General features: G+C 59.8%; 6 protein-coding genes across 6 annotated transcripts; 2 read left to right on the top strand and 4 right to left on the bottom strand.

The window, feature by feature from the left end:
• Positions 1-338: 338 nt before the first annotated feature.
• On the bottom strand, positions 339-2,024 carry BXZ73DRAFT_80597 (uncharacterized protein; the record flags this gene model as incomplete). Its single annotated transcript, XM_048023314.1, has 1 exon — positions 339-2,024. One exon carries the CDS (start codon positions 2,022-2,024, stop codon positions 339-341), a length of 1,686 nt encoding a protein of 561 aa, XP_047873877.1.
• A 945-nt stretch (positions 2,025-2,969) lies between these two features.
• Positions 2,970-3,536, top strand: BXZ73DRAFT_52923 (uncharacterized protein; the record flags this gene model as incomplete). Its single annotated transcript, XM_048020899.1, has 1 exon — positions 2,970-3,536. A coding segment is annotated over one exon (567 nt), but the record flags the coding sequence as incomplete, so codon positions are not given.
• Positions 3,537-6,838: 3,302 nt separating this feature from the next.
• BXZ73DRAFT_2516 (uncharacterized protein) lies at positions 6,839-7,435 on the bottom strand (the record flags this gene model as incomplete). Its single annotated transcript, XM_048017708.1, has 1 exon — positions 6,839-7,435. A coding segment is annotated over one exon (597 nt), but the record flags the coding sequence as incomplete, so codon positions are not given.
• A 937-nt stretch (positions 7,436-8,372) lies between these two features.
• On the bottom strand, positions 8,373-8,567 carry BXZ73DRAFT_52985 (uncharacterized protein; the record flags this gene model as incomplete). Its single annotated transcript, XM_048020912.1, has 1 exon — positions 8,373-8,567. The coding sequence occupies one exon, from the start codon at positions 8,565-8,567 to the stop codon at positions 8,373-8,375; it is 195 nt and encodes a 64-aa protein (XP_047873874.1).
• Positions 8,568-9,785: 1,218 nt separating this feature from the next.
• On the top strand, positions 9,786-11,640 carry BXZ73DRAFT_105239 (uncharacterized protein; the record flags this gene model as incomplete). Its single annotated transcript, XM_048016191.1, has 2 exons — positions 9,786-9,844; positions 9,897-11,640. 2 exons carry the CDS (start codon positions 9,786-9,788, stop codon positions 11,638-11,640), a joined length of 1,803 nt encoding a protein of 600 aa, XP_047873873.1.
• A 735-nt stretch (positions 11,641-12,375) lies between these two features.
• Positions 12,376-15,093, bottom strand: BXZ73DRAFT_80593 (polysaccharide lyase family 8 protein; the record flags this gene model as incomplete). Its single annotated transcript, XM_048023313.1, has 9 exons — positions 12,376-12,706; positions 12,730-13,297; positions 13,347-13,437; positions 13,489-13,738; positions 13,788-13,831; positions 13,884-14,085; positions 14,115-14,649; positions 14,716-14,828; positions 14,882-15,093. 9 exons carry the CDS (start codon positions 15,091-15,093, stop codon positions 12,376-12,378), a joined length of 2,346 nt encoding a protein of 781 aa, XP_047873872.1.
• Between the last annotated feature and the right edge of the window lie 5,118 nt (positions 15,094-20,211).

Genomic DNA, 20,211 nt, shown 5'->3' with positions numbered 1-20,211 from the left:
GAATACAGTCGTGGGCCGTGAAGGAAGAGATTGATAGAATAATTGACAGCGAACGGTTGGTGGTTTTCGGCAAGGTGAAGTGTCTGAGTGCTGTCACGATCGCGACTGCTCACGCCCTCTTGTGACAGAACGTGTCGCCAGTCCTGAGGTCCCCGTCACGCACTCGCCTCCGCCTTAGTATGAACCTACAGAGTATTTTCTCTTCACAATGGATCCCAGGGATGTGGCCAGTTATAATAGGGCAAGAATTTGCCTGCATGAGGGCAGGAGGATAGCGAGAGTCCAAGTTTAGTTTGCAATAGTAAGCCGTGACTCAGTTCAACTTGTATTCCATCCGTCTAGGCATAGCACACACTACTCAACCATCTCCGGTACGTGAACCCCCCAAACACAACCGGCCCGTCCACTAGCTTCTCGAGCTCCTCCTGATCAAACAGCTCAGGGCTCGGAACGTACCTCCCTACCACCGCCGACGGCGGGAACTCCAGCCTCAACGCCGCATCCCACTCCCGATCCTCCCACTCCAGCCGCTCCAACCGGAGCCCACGCTTCGCGCGATGCCCAAGCAGCTTCACCAGCACTGCGACCCGCGGCGGGATCGCCCGGAGCACCGTCTCCCCCCACCCCGCCGGCCGCACCCGCAGCGCCGCCCACGCCTCGCGCGACGCCGACCTTTCGTCCCCGCGGTTCAGCCCGAACGCGACCTTGAGCGTCTTCAGCCGCGGGCACACGAGCGCGTCGGGGCTCCCGTCGGCATCCGGGCGCTGGAGCGCCTTGATGACGCGGGCGCGCGGGGGCCGGCGAGGTCGAGCGAGGTGAGGTGCGGGAACGCGCGGAAGAACTCCGACGGCCCGTTCCCAGAGGTCTGGATCGCCCAGTTTTGGTGGAGGACGAGGTGAGTGATGACCGCGCCGGTGTCGCGGAAACCTCGATAAGGTCCAACGCGTCCAGATAGTGCATGCCGTGCGAGTGGGCAGAGAGGGTGAAGCGGATGAGCTCCTTGTCGTCCCTCGATGTTGAAACAAAATGTTGGGGACGTTCCACTGGTCGTACAAGTCGGATATGTGGACTGTGCTTGCGGACCGCACTCGGGCTCGGATGAGCCGGGTGTGGCGAGAAGGCAGGTCTCGGCAGAGGTGCGAAAGGGAAAGCTCGTCTTCCACGAGGTGTATGCCGACGGAAGACGAAAGGGTGATGAGATCCAGGTATTTTACCGTTTTCATGTTGCCGTTGATGTTGACGACCAACGTCCGCAGCGCTGGAAGGTTGACGGGGGCCACCCACTTATAGGCGCCATCGTCCGGCATCAGTCGGAGATCACTCCTGTTCTCCATACACAGGTCGAGGCGCGTGAGGCCCGGAGTGTTCCTCAACGCGCAAACGAAGGCCTCCAAGTGATCGCGGTTGTTTACTGCGGGAGTGATGCACATGTCGCGCACAGTGGGACAAGCAAAGTGAACCACGAGATCGATCGGAACGCATCGGAGCGTATGAAGACGAGGAGTGTCTGCGATCAGGCCTTGAACACCCGGCAAGTTCCATTTCGAGTGTCCCCAGGCGAGTTCCTTTTGGTCGATCTGCTCGTCAACGTCTTTGTGGTTACTTCCAGTTACCGGCGCCAGCCACTCTCGGTACACCCCTGTATATCCGGGAAACGCGATGCCGAGGACGTTGAGGTTGGGGACGCCGTTGGCAAGAAGTGCGCACAGAGACTTGAATTGTGCGGCGCTTTGGAGACGGACGAACAAATCGACAAGTCGGGAGGTGTGCGGCGAGAGTGTATGGGATAGGGCATCAGGGAGAAAATGAATCTTGAGGCGCAGCGGGGCCGGAGATGATAGTTCTATCGCGGTAGCCGCAAACGAGATGCGGTCCTCTCCAGGTGTTGACACTGCGCTTGATCCGGGCCTTGTTGAATGTGAGTTGGTCCCCGGAGCTGCGGCGGCCTCTGCCCACAGTTGCGGGGTTTTGAGTGCCGTCGCGCGCCAGAGACGACAGACGTGCATGAGGCGGACACTGCTCATGTCGTGCCAGCAGTGTGAAAGAACCTCAGAGAGAGTTCCACCGGGAAAGCGCGGTGGATGGGCGCGATTGAGTTGTGGAGAGATAGCAGAGACAGGGCGATCTCACGATACTTCTCCGCCTTGGCGACGACCCATTCGCGAATGGCAGTGTCCGAGAGTCCTGAGAGTGAAGCACGATCGGCAGCAGGGATGGAGCCCGCGAAGGCAGGAAAGGGAAGGATGTCAACGGTGGCCATTTCTGTGGACATTGGTGTGCTCGTCAGCTGGGAGCAGCCACACGGTGTGAGAAACTCACCGTACTGTCGATGATGTGGCCAGGAGCAACACGCGCGAACGGCACTGTGGTCGCAGGCGCTCAAGTCTGGCGCGGAGAAATGCCGGCGACTGGCCACCTTAAGTCCTCGACGACCTGCGCTCACCATCCTACGAATGATATCTTGCGGACGGTCTTGTAGGAAGGCAAACACGGAGGTTTCCATGATCCTTGAAGAGCGCTGCCTTGAGTACGAGCCCATCTATCAGAGTCGATCAGGACGAGCAACAGCCGCAGCATTGATTTATTCGAACGTGGTATGAAGCGTAAAAAGTGCGACGATGTTCGGGAGCGAGAGAATGCAGGAGGACGGCGAAGGTGAAACGTACGCGCGGTGGCCTGTGGACCTCCGATATCCGTCTCCTTCTCCTCTCCTAACGGCGGGCAAAGCGCAAAACGCCAACCAGCTGATGCTCACCGTATGCGACGCTACGTATGCTTGAAAAAAGCTTGACGACCGGAGAGTAAACACCATACGGACAAAGAGGCTCCTAGAAAGGGCTGGTGGGGACATGAACGAGCAAGCCAGGTGTAATCGTGGTCGAGAAAGGAGGGAGACAGACACAGCCCGGCGCTTGCTGCTGCTCCATCTCTCCAACCTACCAACCGCTCACAACCCGAACTGCTTCTTCATGACTGTTTCCGTCGCTGTCCTCTCAGGCTCAATCCCCGCTGCAGACCGTGCTGCATTAGCCGGTCTTTCTGACGACGCAGTACGCGCATGGGTGGCCACCCGGGCCCAGGAGTACCGCGACATCGCCCTCGCCCTCCTCTCCATCTACAACGCCATCGCGCCCATCCACCGTGCCTTCCCCACAGAAGTTCTCTCCGAGATCTTTTCACACTGTTGGATAAACCCTCGAAGCATCGCCGTTGCTCATGTCTGCCGCCACTGGCGTTCAATTGCCCTCAAGACTCCCCGCCTATGGGCCGCCGCCCTCGCCGCACCTGGGAAGCTGCTCTCCCACTACTGGGGATGTAGATCCAGCCGCCCCGATTTTGCAGTGTTCGCCCTCGAACGATCTTCTCCTCAGCCCCTTCTCCTCAAAGTTTACCACTTCCGCGATCCCTTCGCCAGCATGCTCGCCCCACACGCTGCCCGCCTCGTTGATCTCTATGTCCGTCTTGACGGTGCATCGAACCTCTCTCTATGCAAGTTCCTCGACTCAGGCGCGCCCAATCTCGAAGTCCTCGGCATCACATTTCCGGGGTTCGTGGGGATGGACGAAGACTGGCTGTCACTCCACGAGGACGCACACGATGACGACTTCGGCCGCACCGCCGCCGCCCGAAACGCTACCCGAGAGGGGCTCGAGTGGGATCTACAGAAGTGGAGCCAAAGCACACAAGCCCCGGTTCTTGACACCATAGCCCTCCCTCGCCTCCACACCATCCGGTGCATCCCCATCGACCTCTTTCCCTACTTTATCACCCCTACACTTCGCGACGTGTGCGTCACCCCCGCGCAGTATGCCCATGACCACCTGGTCGACTTCGCCAGAGCGCTGGCTCAGTGTCCCGCCCTTGAGCGCCTCGAGTTCCGGATAGTCGGCGGGGACTTCGACATGCACCCAATGTATGACTGTGATGAAGATGGGGAAGAGGTCGATAGAGGTCCGGTCGAGAGCTATCTTCCCACTTCCGATTCGTCTATATGGGACAGCGTTGATCCGGTAACCATGCCCGCCTTGCAAAACGTCGTCATCAACACTGGTATCTATCCCACGTCGCACCTCTATCTCCGCTGCCTCTCCTGCCCCCTTCCCACCACCTTCGAAGTTATCGTGGACCACACGACACTACCAGATCTGGTCGACAGCCACGAGATGCTTGAGGAACGCATCAAGAACGCGGACGTGGCTCGCATCTGCGACTCTGACTCCGGCGGCGGATGGATGACCACCGAGGTCGCTACCTTCAGAGGCGACGTTGCGCTCGCTCGACTTGCGCTTTCAACATTGAGATGGGGAACGCTGGGGCAGGTCGGACCGGACTGTGCCGCCGTATTCCGCAAGCACGGCGCGAACATCACGCGGCTTGTCCTCCACCAGAACGAAAACAAATTCTATTCCAGATTTTGCGAAGTCCTCCACGCTCTCCCCAATCTCACGTCCCTTGACCTCGCCGGCCAATGCGTGTCGGACGCCATGCGGACGCTACTTCGACGGGAACACGAGTACGGGGTGCCCGAGGACAGCGACGGCCCGAATTGTCAGCATCTGCGCACCCTCGCCGTAGCATTCCCTCGAGTACGCGACTCCGTTCAGAAGGTGATCGAAGCCAACCCATCGGACTGGGAGGAGACGATTGGGACGGGCGTCCGAGACAACTTGGCAGAGCTCGTGAAGATGCTGAGCAACCGAGCGTCGAGTGGTCTTTGCCTGGAACGGCTCGAGTGGCGAGTGGCGGAGTGGGACGAAGAGCTCCGGCTCGAGTTCCCCCCGACCGCGGTCGTCAGCACGTATGTTCCACCTATGTCGCTGTACGACCCGACGGAGCTCGAGACGTTGGTCGACGGGCCCGTCATGTTCGGTGGGGTCACCTACCAGGTCCGTCGCCGTCGCTAAACAATCGACCGAGGCTGTGTTGGATAGCGTCCGCGGTTTATAAATCCCACCAATTAACTGTGACTGGCCGTGCGCTCTGACGACCGAAAAGTTTCCAAGCGTGATCCCGGTGCCAGGGCCCGTCGCTCGCACAGCGCTCGAGAGCGGACATGCTCTGCGGCGGCGGCGACGTTGGCGTTTTCCATGGTCCGGATGTCGACGTCGAGCGGGTCGTTATAAACGCAGAGGACGTCGCTCTCGTCGGCATTGTAGGTGCGGAGGACGTCGGGCAAGTCGACATGGACTCACAAGGGCGATGGCGTGTACGAGGGGCCCAGCCTAGGACGGCGGGGTCCGTTGAGCTGGGGTAGCACATCGCGCACGATGTCCGCAGCGTTATGGTGTGTTCCCACCAAGTAACTAGTATCTGGCATTTAGGGTAAGTACCGAGCAGGGCAGATGGATGCTTGTATGGCCTCGCAGAGCGTTCTGTTCGCAGCGGGCGGAGCACATCTCAGGGATATCTGTGGTCCGTTAAAGTGCGCACGCCGTCGGCAGGGAGGCAGGAGAGTCGCACCGGCTCAATTCCATCCGTACCTGGACGCGACCCATGCGTAACAACTCGTAAAGCCATCCATCTGTCCAGACACACTCTACTCAGCCATCTCCTGGTACGTGAACCCCCCAAACACAACCGGCCGTCCACCAGCTTCTCGAGCTCCTCCGATCGAACAGCTCAGGGCTTGGAACGTACCTCCCTACCACCGCCGACGGCGGGAACTCCAGCCTCAACGTCGAATCCCACTCCCGATCCTCCCACTCCAGCCGCTCCAACCGGAGCCCACGCTTCGCGCGATGTTCAAGCGGCTCCACCAGCGCCGCGACCCGCGGCGGGATCGCCCGGAGCACCGCCGCCCTCCATCCCGCAGGCTGCACCCGCAGCGCCGCCCACGCCTTGAGCGACGCCGACCTGTAGTCCCCGCAGTTCAGCCCGAACGAGATCTTGAGCGTCTTCAGCCGCGGGCACACGAGCGCGTCGGGGCTCCCGTCCGCGTCCGGGTGCTGGAGCGCCTTGAGCGCGCGGTGCGCGCGGGGGCCGGCGACGTCGAGCGAGGCGAGGTGCGGGAACGCGCGGAGGACGTCGGGCTGCCCGCCCAGTTTTTGGATCGCCAGGTTCTGGTGGAGGACCAGGTGGGTGACGGCCGTGGGCGTGTCGCGAAAGGTCTCGATGAGGTCGAGCGAGTCCGTGCTGGACAAGCCCAAGTACGAGTCGGGGGAGAGGGTGATGCGGACCAGCTCCTGATCGTCCTTCGACATTGAAATGAAGGCGGTGGGGACGTTCCGCCGGTCGTACGAGTCGCAGATGTGTACGACGCTTGCGGACTGCACTCGAGCTTGGATGAGCGGGGTGTGACGAGAAGGTAGGCCTCGGCAGAGGTACGAAAGGCCATAGCCGCCTTGCATGAGGTTGATTCCGACGGAAGACGGAAGGGAGATGAGGTCCAGGTACCTTGCCGTGTTCGTGTTGCCCTCGCCCGCGAGGTTGACGACCAACGTCCGCAGCGCTGGAAGGTTGACGGGGGCCACCCACTTATAGGCGCCATCGTCCGGCATCAGTCGGACATCACTCCTGTTCTCCATACACAGCTCGAGGCGCGTGAGGCCCGGAGTGTTCCTCAACGCGCAAACGAAGGCCTCCAAGTGATCGCGGTTGTTTACTGCGGGAGTGATGCACATGTCGCGCACAGTGGGACAAGCAAAGTGAACCACGAGATCGATCGGAACGCATCGGAGCGTATGAAGACGAGGGTGTCTGCGATCAGGCCTTGAACACCTGGCATGCACCATTTGATGAGTTCCTTGGAGAGGTTCCGTTGGTCGCTCTGCTCGTCGATGTCGTAGTAGTGGCTTCTGGTTCCCGGCGCCAGCCACTCTCGGTACATCCCTGTATATCCGGGAAACGCGATGCCGAGGACGTTGAGGTTGGGGACGCCGTTGGCAAGAAGTGCGCACAGAGACTTGAATTGTGCGGCGCTTTGGAGACGAACGAACAAATCGACAAGTCGGGAGGTGTGCGGCGAGAGTGTATGGGATAGGGCATCAGGGAGGAAATGAATCTTGAGGCGCAGCGGGGCCGGAGATGATAGTTCTATCGCGGTAGCTGCAAACGAGATGCGGTCCTCTTCCAGGTGTTGACACTGCGCCTTGATCCTGGCCTTGTTGAATGTGAGTTGGGTCCCCGGAGCTGCGGCGGCCTCTGCCCACAGTTGCGGGGTTTTGAGTGCCGTCGCGCGCCAGAGACGGCAGACGTGGATGAGGCGGACACTGCTCATGTCGTGCCAGCAGTGTGAAAGAACCTCAGAGAGGAGTTCCACCGGGAAAGCGCGGTGGATGGGCGCGATTGAGTTGTGGAGAGATAGCAGAGACAGGGCGATCGCACGATACTCGTCCGCCTTGGTGACGACCCATTCGCGAATGGCAGTGTCCGAGAGTCCTGAGAGTGAAGCACGATCTGCAGCAGGGATGGAGCCCGCGAAGGCAGGAAAGGAAAGAGTGTCGACGGTGGCCATGACCGTGTCCATTCGCGATCTCGTCCCGAGGGTGGTTGCACAATTTGAGAAGCTGACCGTACTGTCGATGATGTGGTCAGGAGCAACATGTGCGAGCCGCGCGGGCGCCATCACGTTTGGCGTGAGCAAACATTCACGGGGAAGCGCCGGGGACGGGCGACTTCAACGTGCCCGTGTCTCGCCATGGAAATTTGACTTTGGTTATCTCGGCCGTCTCAACTTCGGGCGACAGACTTGAAGCTTGATGGCTAGATGGCACAATGGACTTCTCGCAAGACCGGCGGTAGCGAAGACCATCACGATGTGGAAGGAGAAACGTAGCAGTTAAAGTAGAGATGATAGCAACGAGGTTCAAATGTCCACTTACCACCTGTCTGCAGCAGCGCGCGGGGTCCGCACACGCGACGGGTGCGGTATCATGGAATTCACCGTCCAGCGCACCACCGCGCAGGTGGGGTGTGCTTTTCGTAACCATTGCATGTGTTTCCGGTCTGAGTCCTGATGTTTGTACGGGACGCTCAAGGAGATGACAGAAACATCTTGTTACTTCGACCTGCTACACTATAAGTACACGATATGTCCGCGCGAGCAATACCAAGTACAACGACGAAGATGCACAAGTTCGTTTATGTCCGAGAAGGAGCCTCCTTATCCATCAGGATCTCCAGGAGACGAGCCTGCTCGCGCAGAGCGCGAGGCTGGCGGCGGGACGCGCGCAATGAGCGGCGCCCGGTGGGGCTTGCGGCTTCGACTCGAACGTCGTGCGTGCTCGGGAAGCACGGATGCGAGGACGAGGACGGGGTTGATGCCGCGGGACAAGGTCGACCGCGGACTTGCGTGCAGGCGATGGTCGCCGCGCGAGTGTGTTTGAAGGTGGCAGGGCTGGCTCGGGGACAACGCCCACAAGCGGCGCGCGGGCTCACAGCCCGAAGTACTTCTTCAGCCCGCCCTTCGTCGACGTCTTCTTCTGCCCGTTCGAGGGACGGAGGACGTGCCGCGCCTCGTCGTACAGCGCGTAGGTGTCGCGCGGCGACTGGGCGGAGCCAAACAGCGCGAACGCGTTCGGTGCGGCGGGGGCCGCGAATGAGTAGGCGGAGACGGTGGTGTAGGCCATTGCGGATGAGGTGGACTCGAGATGTGCGAGTGCAGATGCGAGTGGAGGTCGAGTGGATGCTGAACGATGTGAATGATGATGGCGAGTCACATTACGCTGCCTGTGACTTAAGTATGCACTTGGTCGCGACGGATTGCACCTGGATTGCTTCTGGACGCGAGCGACAGGCAAGCGCGACGACGCGAAGTGCACTCGAGGTGCGCCCACACGGGGTTTCCATTCCGGGAAAGTGTTGGGGGCGGAACAAACAAGTGCACAAATTGTCGTCCACGGTGGTACTGTCGCCAGGATACAGAGCAGGGAGAGACACCGGAGGCAGGCAGGAGGAGGTCGTCGACAATGGAGGGCGAGAAGGCGTGCGTCGGCCCGCTAGACGCGTATTTGGCAGTATTTGGCTTGCAGGCGTGCAAACAATCCGGCGCCAATCTAGCCGCGGTCCGCGGGGGCAGTGACACAGGCTGCGCACTCGCGACCAGAGTCTCACCTTTATGGTGTAATCTCTCTCTCTCAACTTCCACTGAGATGCGGTAAAGTACTCGTCCTTGTACAGAAACTAAGCAGCGTAAACGCTACAAGCGAATTTCCCAGTAAGCAGACCTCTTCAACTCACCGGGTTGTCGCCAGTCGACTGATCGAGGTCAGAGTACGCAGTGAACTTTTCGTGAACTGCCGACTTGGGGAGCCCTCACTACTCTCGTGTTCTTGTCATAGGATTCATACCGTCTTTGAGGCCCAACGGGGTGACACGCAAGACCTACCTACGGCATGCAGCTCGCCCTCTTTTGCATCTTTGCACAGCGGTGAGCAATAAGTGGGTGGGACGTCTCCCCCAGGCGCTTCTCCCGAAGACAGAGGGAGCTAAGTGAGACCGGTTGGTCGATAGGAGTCTGGTATGTATTGAAAGTTCGATCTCTGGTGATGCAATGCGCACATCTATAGTGAGTCACCACTGCTATAGGTACTTACTTTGACCTGTGTACATACCCTACCTCTGCACATATGGCCTGATATATTTGCTGGCGGAAATAACGGTTGTGCACGCCCACCGTCCCCGATGCGTGCGCACCATCGCGCAGTGCAGAACTCGCGGCGGGCCCCCAGCCTCCCGGGACCCGGGCCTGATATGACCTCATGGGGGTTTTCGGGGGCTCGTCGCCCGGTGAAGTTGCAGGTGGCGGCTGCCGGCCCTGCGCTGTCCACCACCACCACCTCCTGCCCATGGATGAACCCCGGAATTTTTCCTCTGACGGGGATGCGGTCTCGAATGTCGACCCCAGGTACGAGCGTGTAACCCTTACGCCGGCCTGCTCACCCACTCTCGACTTGCAGGGAGGTCATCGACCGCGTTCCAACCGAGTTACTAGTGCAAGTGTTTCTACTCGCAACCGGGGAGCTTCGGGAGATAGGCCTTGTAGTTCCCGCCAAGTGGTATAGTCACACCAAGATGGAGACCCGCTCTCTCATTTCCTTGACTCACGTCTGTCGGAAGTGGCGTCAAGTCGTCCTTCAAGCTCCCCTTCTTTGGACGCGTATGAACTGCTACACTCCGTCGCAACTCCGTGCGTTTTGGGAGCGCTCCCGCGGACTCCCCATTTCTCTGGCCATTCACCACAACGACATTGAACACTACGTCGGCACGAGTTCAACGCCGGAAGCCACTCGGGATAAAATCGAGGAAATTCTTGCTGTCACTCATCAACTTGTCCGTAGTTTGGATTTGCGACTCGAGGGTGAAGACGGTATGGACCACAGCCCGCCTTCGTGGCTCTCCTCATGCGACATGCCCAATCTCGAAGTTCTCGTTCTCTCCATCCGACGTGACAGGAAAACACGCGTGTCGCGCAAAAACGCTCTCATCGGGAACAATGTGCGCTCGCTGAAGGCTCTCGCAATCACGGAGCTCGGTGGATGGTTCCCTGTCGACATGTTTCCTAGCCTCACTCATCTGCTCCTGGATTGCACCAACGCATCGATCAAAGAACTTCTGCGCTTACTACGAGACTGTCCAAAAATCGAAGTCTTGCATCTTCCCGGGTCATACTTCGAATTCGACGGCGTAGTTGCAGATCCAGTCTCCCTCCCCACGCTGAAGTTGCTGGCGTTCACCGGCGCAGATTCGAAGACACTGGACCTCCTTCGCTTCGTTCACATCCACCACACAGTGCCGATCCGGATGATGTCGACGTTTATCAGCGTCGATGACTCCGAAGAAACGTTCTCCCCAGAAGATATATTCCCCATTCCCTTCGACATCATCCCCTCCATACGCGGGGCCACCCACCTCGACATCCGAATGAACGAAGGTCTTTTCGAAGTCCACTTCGCCCTACACGGCGCCGCCTCCGGATTGTGGATGTTCGGCTCGCCCTACCCTACCTACGGCTACCAGTGGCTCGTCGACCAGATCCGCCGTCTTTCCACGGACGCCCCCCTCTCCGACGTCACCTCCGTCGTCCTCGACATCCCCGGCAGCAGCCCCGCCGTCCTCGTCGATCTCCTCCGCCACCTCCCCAGCCTCGAGACGCTCACCCTGCGCCTCTACTGCCCCGGGAAAGGCGGCTGGCAGATCGGCAGCGGCGGACGGATCCCGTTCGAAGGCTCCCCCGCCGACGTCCTCGGCGCCCTCTGCGACGCGCTCGCTGGCCAGGCCGGCGCGCACGCGTCCGAGCCGCCCACGTGCCCCGCGCTGCGCGCGCTCGCGGTGTGCGCGAACATCGGCACGGACGTCTGCGAAGACGTGCAGGCGGAGCTCGATCGCTGGCGCGCGCGCCTGGAGGAGATGCTCGACGCGCGCGCGGCGACGGCGGCGCCGATTCGCAGCCTCCGCGTCCAGCCTACCAACCGCGCGTACTGCGGGTACGGGCGCGATCAGGGATTCGACTTGGAGGCGACGAGGGCGGCGTTCGAGGAGGGGCTGTCCGCGCGGGTGGAGAAGTACTCCTGGGTGCCGCCCGGAGAGACGTTCTTCGAGGAGTTTAAGCTGTGGCCGCTTTGGAGGGTTGGGGGAGAGGAAGAGTATTGGAGGCTGGATTCGAAGTATCAGCCCACCTACCGCGCTCCCGAGAGATCGTGACGTTTGATCTTCATGTGCTCTTGTTTTCTTGCAGGTGGACTTCGAAGTTCGTCTGCTCACGATGGGGAGGTACCATGCTAGTTCCCCCGCTGCTCTTGAGCTCCGGAATGCTCGAACGATGTCTCTCCGCTCCCCTTCACCAGATGTCGTAAAATCGAACGTATTTTGTGTTTGCAATTGGACGGTCGACTCGAGTTACGCCCACGCCTGGTTCGACCGCCGCGTCCTCCAGCTCCCCACACATCTGTCCCTCTAGGATCTCACTTTGTGCACCTTTGGAATACAGGCCTTTCATCGAAGCCAACAAGCTCGTCGAAGGCCTTCGCCACGTTCTCCAGCTCGAAACGCTCAAGCCGCGGCAGCCCACCCTGGTACCGTTCCAAGCACCATCTCCGTGCGGGAAACGCCAGGTGCACTTCTGTGCGACCCCCTCCTCGGGGGTCGGAGTCCTTTCCCGCCCCAGAGCCAGTGCTGTGCTCCAGCATTTACCACAAAACCGGGGCAAAGACGAGTTCGAACGGTACACGCACGCGCTCGAGGACGCAGCACGCACGGGGCGGGGCATGGGGAGCATGCTGTGCGCAGCGCCCTCTCTCGAAGACCGCGAAGACGACGGCCACCTTAGAGCAGGTGCTGAGCAACGCGTTCGAGGCTTCCCCACGTATCCATGCAGCATTTCTTATCGCAACGTACTAGTACAAGAGACCCCAAATACACGTAGACCAACCGTACAAGTCAAGCAACGTCTCGCAGAGACGTCGTGACGCTCTTCCCCCCCGCCCCTCCCGACGGCAGCGCGACGCTCACACCACTCTCGTTCTGCGCCGAACCGGTCGGCTTTTTGCCCGGCCCGACCACCTCGAGCGTCACCTCCACGTTCGACAGCGTCTGCGTGGGGTCCGCCACAGTGACCTTGCCCTTGTCCAGCCGGTACACGACGATCGCGCCCCCCTGTACCGACACCGCGACAGGCGCACGCCCGAGCCCAGGCGTGAACGTCACGTTCCCGCCCGCGCCGTCCCAGAACACCGCCGCCGCGACGTGGTGCGACCCGTCGTACACCGCGCTGACCTGTGCGTCATTGCGCACCGTCCGAGCGTCACCGCGGCCTTCGCAGCCTTCGCGCGGAACGCGCCGCGTTCGTCGCGGGGAAGACGGAGTACTCCGTGTCCGCGGGCGCGCGACGCGACCCACGCCGAGAACAGGTCGCGGACTGCACCCCGCGGCGGAGATTCCGACCGCGCCCCAGTTGCCCGTGCGCGTGCCCCAGTCGACCGAGACCGGCGCGCCGGTGGGGGGAAGGCGTACCCGACGCCATCGTGCCAGAGCGTGCGCGCGTGCGTGAAGTTGCCGCCGTGGGCGAGCGGGGCGCCGTCGAGGAGGACGGGGCCGGAGTGGCGCTTCTGGTCGAGGACGGAAAAGACGGGCGCGGAGGACGGGAGGAGAGGCTGGAGAGCATGACGTGCTGCACGTCGTCGTCGAGGAAGAACCACGCCTTCTGGAACGACAGGCGCCTGTAAGCGCGTTCGTGTAGCGCATCGCGCCGCCCCGATTGTGCCGTCCGAGGCACCTCCGACGAAGGCCTCTGTACCGATCGCCTCAGTTTGACCGCAGCTAAGAGGAGTGTTGCCGTAGTCCGTTGTGATGCCAGGAATCACTACAAAGAAATAGTCAGAGAATGAAGATCGTGGATGACACCGACGCACAGTTCCAATCCCACATCCCAGCAATATCCTCGTACTCGTCTCCCTCCAGGTACGTATACACGGTACCATCCGCCAGGTGGAAACCGACCGTCTGTGTGTGCATGAGCCCACGTGAACAAGCGTGAGGTTGAACGAAACGCACATTCTGAACATTCACGCATTCCGTGTTGGCCGTGCGAGAGGAATACATCCGCAGCGTGGTGACGTACCCGTCTCCCCGATGCACCATGTAGTCGTTGTCGTAGAACATACGGTTGCCGTTCATAGAGCCGACGTTTGCGTTGTCGGTATCTGAAGTGAGTTGGGAGGCAGCAGAGCTGATGATGTCCGATCCCCAGAGCTGACCGAGCTCTGCGAGAAGGGTGGTATTGATCAGGATGCTCGATGTTGCCCTATGTCCCGTCAGTCATTGTCCAGGTCTTCGTGCAGTAGTCCACTCACTGCTCGTCAGAGACGGCGAAGGTGATCATGCGGCCAGTGACGCTCTACGGCCATTATGAGGGGTGCGTAGAACGAATAAACGAACAGGACACGCACAAAGTCCCAATGGAGAATGCTAGTCTTGATGTTCTTGTAGATCATCCACAGGTTCCCATCCATAAGCGTCTCGAACGCGCTCTTGCTGTCGTCACCGGCCGCGAACTCGGTGCCCCCGGCGGTGATCTCGAGCGCGATGACGTCGTTGGAGTAGTCCTTGCCGTAGTTGCCGTTGTAGATGATGCCGGTGTGCTGCCCGAAGCTGCCGTCGGGACGGATCCCTCCGCAAACGTCGCGTCGTGGACAACGACCTCGCGGTGGACGTGTCCATACGCGTCCGCGAGTCCTGTCGAGTTCTCCGCGAGCAGCGCTGCGGTGATCCCGCACTTGGCGATGTCTAGGATGTTCGCGCCCGCGAGGAAGCCCTGGCCGGAGGCAAACGTGCCGAATGAGCGCTCGAGGATGTTTGTGCAATTCCCGTATTGTGTGTCTGAGAGCGTGGTGTTGCCCAATATGAGGCACGTGTCCCCGATGAGCACAGGTACCGCGATCACCTGCCGGACCGCGCAGTCAGTTTCTGCCCACGAGACCGCCACAAACGCGGAGATAGCGAGGGCAGCGTACGTTTGGAAACCAGTTAGTGTTCCAGAAGCCGGGGTCCCGCATGGGCATTGGCCGCTGCCGCCGCTGTAGAGGCAGTCGAGGTTGGGCATGTCGTTCGCGAACCAGAAGTCCATGGCACGCGACGCGGTAGAAAGCACCGTACTGCTGTTCACATATGCATCTGCACCCGGCACACCGCCGCGCCATGCGGCCGCGAGTGTTTCTGACACACGAAGCGCGGAAGCTTCAGACGAGGATGAGCGGAGGAGAGGACGGATGAACGACGCACCGATGCGAACCCAATGCTCCTCCGCCGGCCAGTTCGCGCGGCGTCCGTCGCAGCCGGTAGCGTAGTTAACCTCGGAGTCCGGCCACTTGCCTTCGGCGTTGAGCGTGTCGAGCCTGGAGGAATGTCAGCGAACATCCCCTTTATGATAGGGGCAGAAAGCACGGACCAATAGTCGATCTCTGGGACTAGTGTGGTGTTGATCGCACCGATGGCGAGGGCGACACGACGAGAGCGCATGGTGCTAAAGTCTACATCTCTCGGGGAAAGGCCTTGCGAGTTCTTGACGGATGCGTTGGGTAGAGCATGCGTGAACGAGGGGAGCGAGCGCGCTGCAAGAGGTAGGAAGACCAGGAGCGACGCAAAGACAGCGAGGAGCATAATGAACGCTACAAGGCGGCGAGGTCGGGGAAGGGGTCGGTGTGTTTGAAGAAAGTTTAAGTAGGTGCGTTCGGTCCGGTCTCCTCTCGTGACACTGACAGATAGACATTTGGGGCCTTACGTTCGCCTGTCGTGCTGGCATCTGGAGACGTCAAGACAGGGACGCTCGTCGCTCGAAAGCGCCACCCGAGTCCCGGATCTTAAGCCCCTTGGTCCGTGTTTTCGTATGACGCGGCACGAGTCGCGTCGAACTCAATCGCGCCGGATGATACATTTGAGAAATTGTGTGGGTGCATGGGACTCCCGCTCGACGATGGACGTTCCTTGTAGAACGGCGTGATCATTGCCTCGGCTAAAAATCCCACAAGCGTCCCAGTCGCCTAGACTGGTACCACCATTAGTCCGAGATCCTTCCTGGGTGCAGTTATAATCAGTTATCGGAACATCTCACGTATAATGGTAGATGGACGCACATCCAGATGCCGGGCCGGTCATGTGCGGTGTTTGCTAGAGGGCAAACTTATGCACTTCTGGAAGTTGGAATAACGGACATTGGTTGGGTGAGGGTACCGGGCAGAGGAAGATGGTGTTCTTGATGCGGCGCGCCGAGCGCTCCGAGTCGAAGCGTGAGATGGTAGGCTCTAGATCGAGCGGTGTTCATTCGGATGCCCGGCTAAGTCGCACCGCGGACGGACGACATGGTGTTCGGTGTTCAAGGGGAAGTGTAACCAGGTAAGAGATGTCGAAGTCTATAGATATGGTCCGGGTTGAGGTGTCGTCTCTGCAGTGACGATGAGCTTGAGGAAAATGAAGGTTCTGAATTTCCCACCAATGAAAGCCAGGGATCGTAACGTTGAGAACGGCACTCCGTGGATATACTCTCGCGAGTGACGCAGAGCTGTAAAACTGGAGAGTGCGAGCGCCGCGAAGACCCCTCCTCGCCACGACTTTCCAGTTCCCACCGACTTTGGACGACTAGAGGTCCGAGTTTGAATTTTAAGAGTGGGCACGGACCATCCAGAGGAATCAAATGTCGCGGCATTGAACCACCCGTGCGCCGACTTTCGTTGGGTTGGACTGTAGAGAGGTCCGGTTCACGACTTGAAGCTGCCCAAAGGAGATCAGCGTGGGGACGAGGGCGGAATTTAAATCCGCATGCCTGAGAGCACGGACATGGATGGCGGGCTGGGCTGGGTGGCCCCTTCGCGCACCGGCCGCTCCCGCTTCTCCCGGTTGTACTTTCTCTCCACCCTCAAATCCGTCGCGGCTGACCGCCGAGCAGATCGCACATCCTGTGCTGCTCATGTGCGAGCTCGTCGTTCGTGGATGCGTCGCTCTAGCTGATCGACCGGCCAGTAGCAACGATTCCCGCGCAGTGGGAGCGACGCTCATGCCGTAGAACAGCATCCGCTCCGGTCAGCATTCGCCTCGTGGTGCGCGTGCGCATGGACGTGACAGATTCAGCCCGCTGTGCGGATGCTGCGAACCGCGCGTGACGCCTTGAACAATCAGAACTAAGTAGAGGATAAAAATGTTGTGAGTTGTTGGAGAATTACTGGGGAAGCCGACCCATCCATTCCGCGGCCGCGGCCTCTGCGGACACTCCGCGGCGTGTATGCACGCACCAGGACGCAGCGACATCGCCAAGGGTCGTCGAGGGGCCCATCCGCCTCGCTGGCCGATAATGCGAGCATACGCGTCGCGGTGTGGATGCGGAGGGGCGGCGAGAGGAGTAAGAGTGGACGATGTGTGCCACTCACAATCTCTTCGCAGTCGCCTTCGGAAAGCATCTGGCAGCAAGGAGGACAGGGAGGAGAGGAAGGATGTAGACAGAGGCCGACGTCCTGACAGAGGCAGTCGACAACCGGGTGTTCTTGTTGGCTTACTAGGTGGGTGACCAATGACGCGTTCGAGGAGCTCAAGGTGGGCGTTTCGAGGGCTCAAAGCGCAGACAGAGCAGTAGATTTACGTTTCGGTGCAGTCGAAAGGGGAGCACGGCTGACAACGAAAGGCGAGGCATGACGCACGGTGGCGAGAGGGCTCAGAGCAGCGTCGCACAAACAGCGGTCGACCACGATGGGGCGGAGGTGGAAAGGGGGCATTGGCGCGTCTAGCGGCGGCGTCTTGCTCGGCACGGGCGCCTCCCCGCGGCCCGGCCACGTCTCCTTTCCGCCGCTGCCACAGCCCTGCATTTCACTGGCTTCAGGCTCGCTGCTCTCTTGTGTCTGCTCGTCACCGCCCTGCTCCACACGCTCGGGTGGCGGCTCCCTCCTTCTGCGCCCAATTCGTCTCTGCCTCTAGTCGGTTCTCATACAACCTGGTGTTTCGGACCCACTCCTTCCAAACCGTGAAGTTATGGCTGCCGTCATCACTGCTACTCGCCCGAAGTTAGGTTGCTGAGGGTGACATTGTTTGCGTCCTGGTACGTTCATGCTTTATGGACCGTATCATTCAGCTTGTTCATTAAAGTCCTACATATCGGCGGCGCATGCATAGAATCAGGCCTGTGTTTTTCCATTTGTTTCACGCATCAGGCACCGAGTCATGGCTTCCATGAACCTTCCAAGACGACAAATCGACTTTCAGGACCCTGCGATCCTGCGTCCATCGCCCAGTTCCTCGTTCGCACCGGCGCAAGTGATGCACTCTGCGTCAGCTTCAGTGGGTTCCGAGGTCGACATCTCCGCTGCAAAACCACTGGGTCCCCTTTAGCACAGAGCACCGAGCACTTCTCCGCCGTTTAGAGCCCTTCCTCGCCCTCGCTCTGCAGGCCATGCTCGCTGAGCTTGGGCCGCCACTCAAGTCGCTGCAGGTATTCGCGACCGTGGCGGACTCGAACTTTGCATCACACCGAGGTGCTGTGCATGGACCGTATGTCGCGCCATCCTTCCGAGCTGTCCCTCGAGCGACTCTGTAAGATGAAATCCTTATCCACGGCTTCACGCCGGACATCCATCCCGTCCTCCAGTACCCGAATGTATACCAGACGTACGTGTTTGAAGTCATCATTTGGTGGTGCGATGACACTGAAGACCGAAATTTGTCAATCAGAACAACAACGAGGGAATGATCCAAGTATCTTTGCGTCACAGCGGAAGACATCGAGGCACACCTCGACGCGTGAGGTCGTACCCCCGAAGTGCATTCCGCCTGGCCCTTGCGCGTTCCTCCCGCAGTCCCACTGATGAGTTGTGCTTCACTCCACATTAAGGTCGAAACACCATCGAATACACCCCGACACACCACACGCGCCTCCCAGTCGCCGCGTGCACCCGAATCTCCGCACGATGAACACCGCCTCCGTCGAGAACGACAGCAGCTGCGTGTCCCTGACGCACATCACGGAGATCGAGGGCATTCGCGCGACCAACATCCAGGGGAGCGTCACGCTCGGTCTGCGCCTCTAGACCGCGCTCAAAAATGACACCGGCTCATGCCCCGAAAACCTGTTCCTCCTCGCGCTTCGGCGCCCCGTCTGCTGGATGTCTCGGGGCGCTCAGATGCTGGCCGGACAAGACGTTCGTGAGTTTGATCCGAGGAGCACGAGAGGGCGCAGAGGACGTGGCACGGTGGCGCGTCGTTGGGCACGGAGAGTGTATCGCGGAGAGCTGTTCGCGGGACACTCTCCGTGTTTGATGTGCTCGCCGGCGGGCGCGCACGAGAGCTGCGCGTCAGGCGTCTTGAGGCGGGGAAAGTGGCGGAGGAGGGCGACGAGCACGTCGTGCTTCACGAAGGGGACGGCAAATATCCTCGAGGGTGCGTTGGGAGTACGCACTACGCATCTCAACCGCACTACCCTGCTGGTCTGGATGTGCTGTGCTATTCGCACGCAATGCTGTACTAAACCAGATATAAACGAACACTGCCCTCGTTCATCCTCTGTTGTAGCCAGTGGCGCTCGTCATCGTCGCCTCGCCGGTGGTGATCGGGATACAGTCACTCAAGCAACCTGGCGTCACGACAGTCTGCGTCCAGTGTGTTGTCTCTCATGACGCTCGTTCCCATACATCTACTCAGCGTAACTTATGACCGTCAAGTGATTCACGGCGTATGAAATTCTACTACTCTAAAGCTACGTCTTGAAATCCTCTGGGCATTAGCACGAGTCGGTAGCTGGGATATGTACCCTTGGCGTTTCCAGCAGCGCATCAAGTGTTTCGCAACGTGGCATCGCTCAGAGCTATAGTTATCCTATGGACTGAAAACAGCCCGCGGTTCGAACGACTCGAACGGCCGGTCGAAAGGCTGATCAGTGTTGGAGCTGATGAAACCTATGTAATACAGCCGTTTGGCCCGTTTGCATCTGAACCCCGGAATGGTGCGCTTCAGGCTTTGCAAGTTTCTTTGGTTCCTCGCGGCTTACGCGTCGCTCTGTCCTCCGATCGACATGCAGTACCAGATGATGATCATTGGACGCCTATCTATAACGCAAGGGCCGGTCAGGACTCAGACCGCTAGCGATCACTGTCGGGTACTTCGGTTGGCTTTGGAGTCTGAAAAATGAGTCTGGAGAGGAGGTCCGACAGGGTCCGACCCCCTCTCCAGCCATGGCCAAGAGGCTCGGCTAAAAAGCGAGGCGTCCCGCGTGATCGAGCGGCAATCCGAGCGACCTGGCGTTGCGGATGAGCGTCCAATCTGACTGGGGATGGCGGCACGTGCGTATGGCCAGAGCCACAGGTCGCGCGGCGCAAGTGCGTGGACAGGCGCTTCTGGCTGCCTTTTCGGGACGAAATCGCGAGGGTTCAGCGTTCAGGTGCAAACGGCTGCAACTGGCACAGCCGACTCGATCGTGATGGAAACTGTGACGCAAAGGTTTGGCGGTTCAATGTTCAAGGACGGATTCCCCCGGCGACATGCTCGGAACGGCTGGAACAGACGGTGAGACGGACGCATCCGTGCTTGCCGGTCGGCTATGGCAACGGATGCACTCGGAAAATCACCGCTGCTTTTTTCGACGACGAGCGACTCTGCCTCAGTGATGTCTCCAGATGCCAGCACGACAGGCGGGCGTAAAGCCCCAAACATGTCGCGAGAAGAGACCGGACGAAACGCACCTACTTAAACTTTCTTCAAACACACCGACCCTTTCCTCGACCTCGCCGCCTTGTGGCGTCCATT

Source organism: Epithele typhae (genome assembly GCF_022376455.1).
Source record: "Epithele typhae strain CBS 203.58 chromosome Unknown BXZ73scaffold_63, whole genome shotgun sequence".
NCBI lineage: Eukaryota > Fungi > Basidiomycota > Agaricomycetes > Polyporales > Epitheliaceae > Epithele > Epithele typhae.
This window is presented reverse-complemented; position numbering and strand designations above follow the sequence as displayed.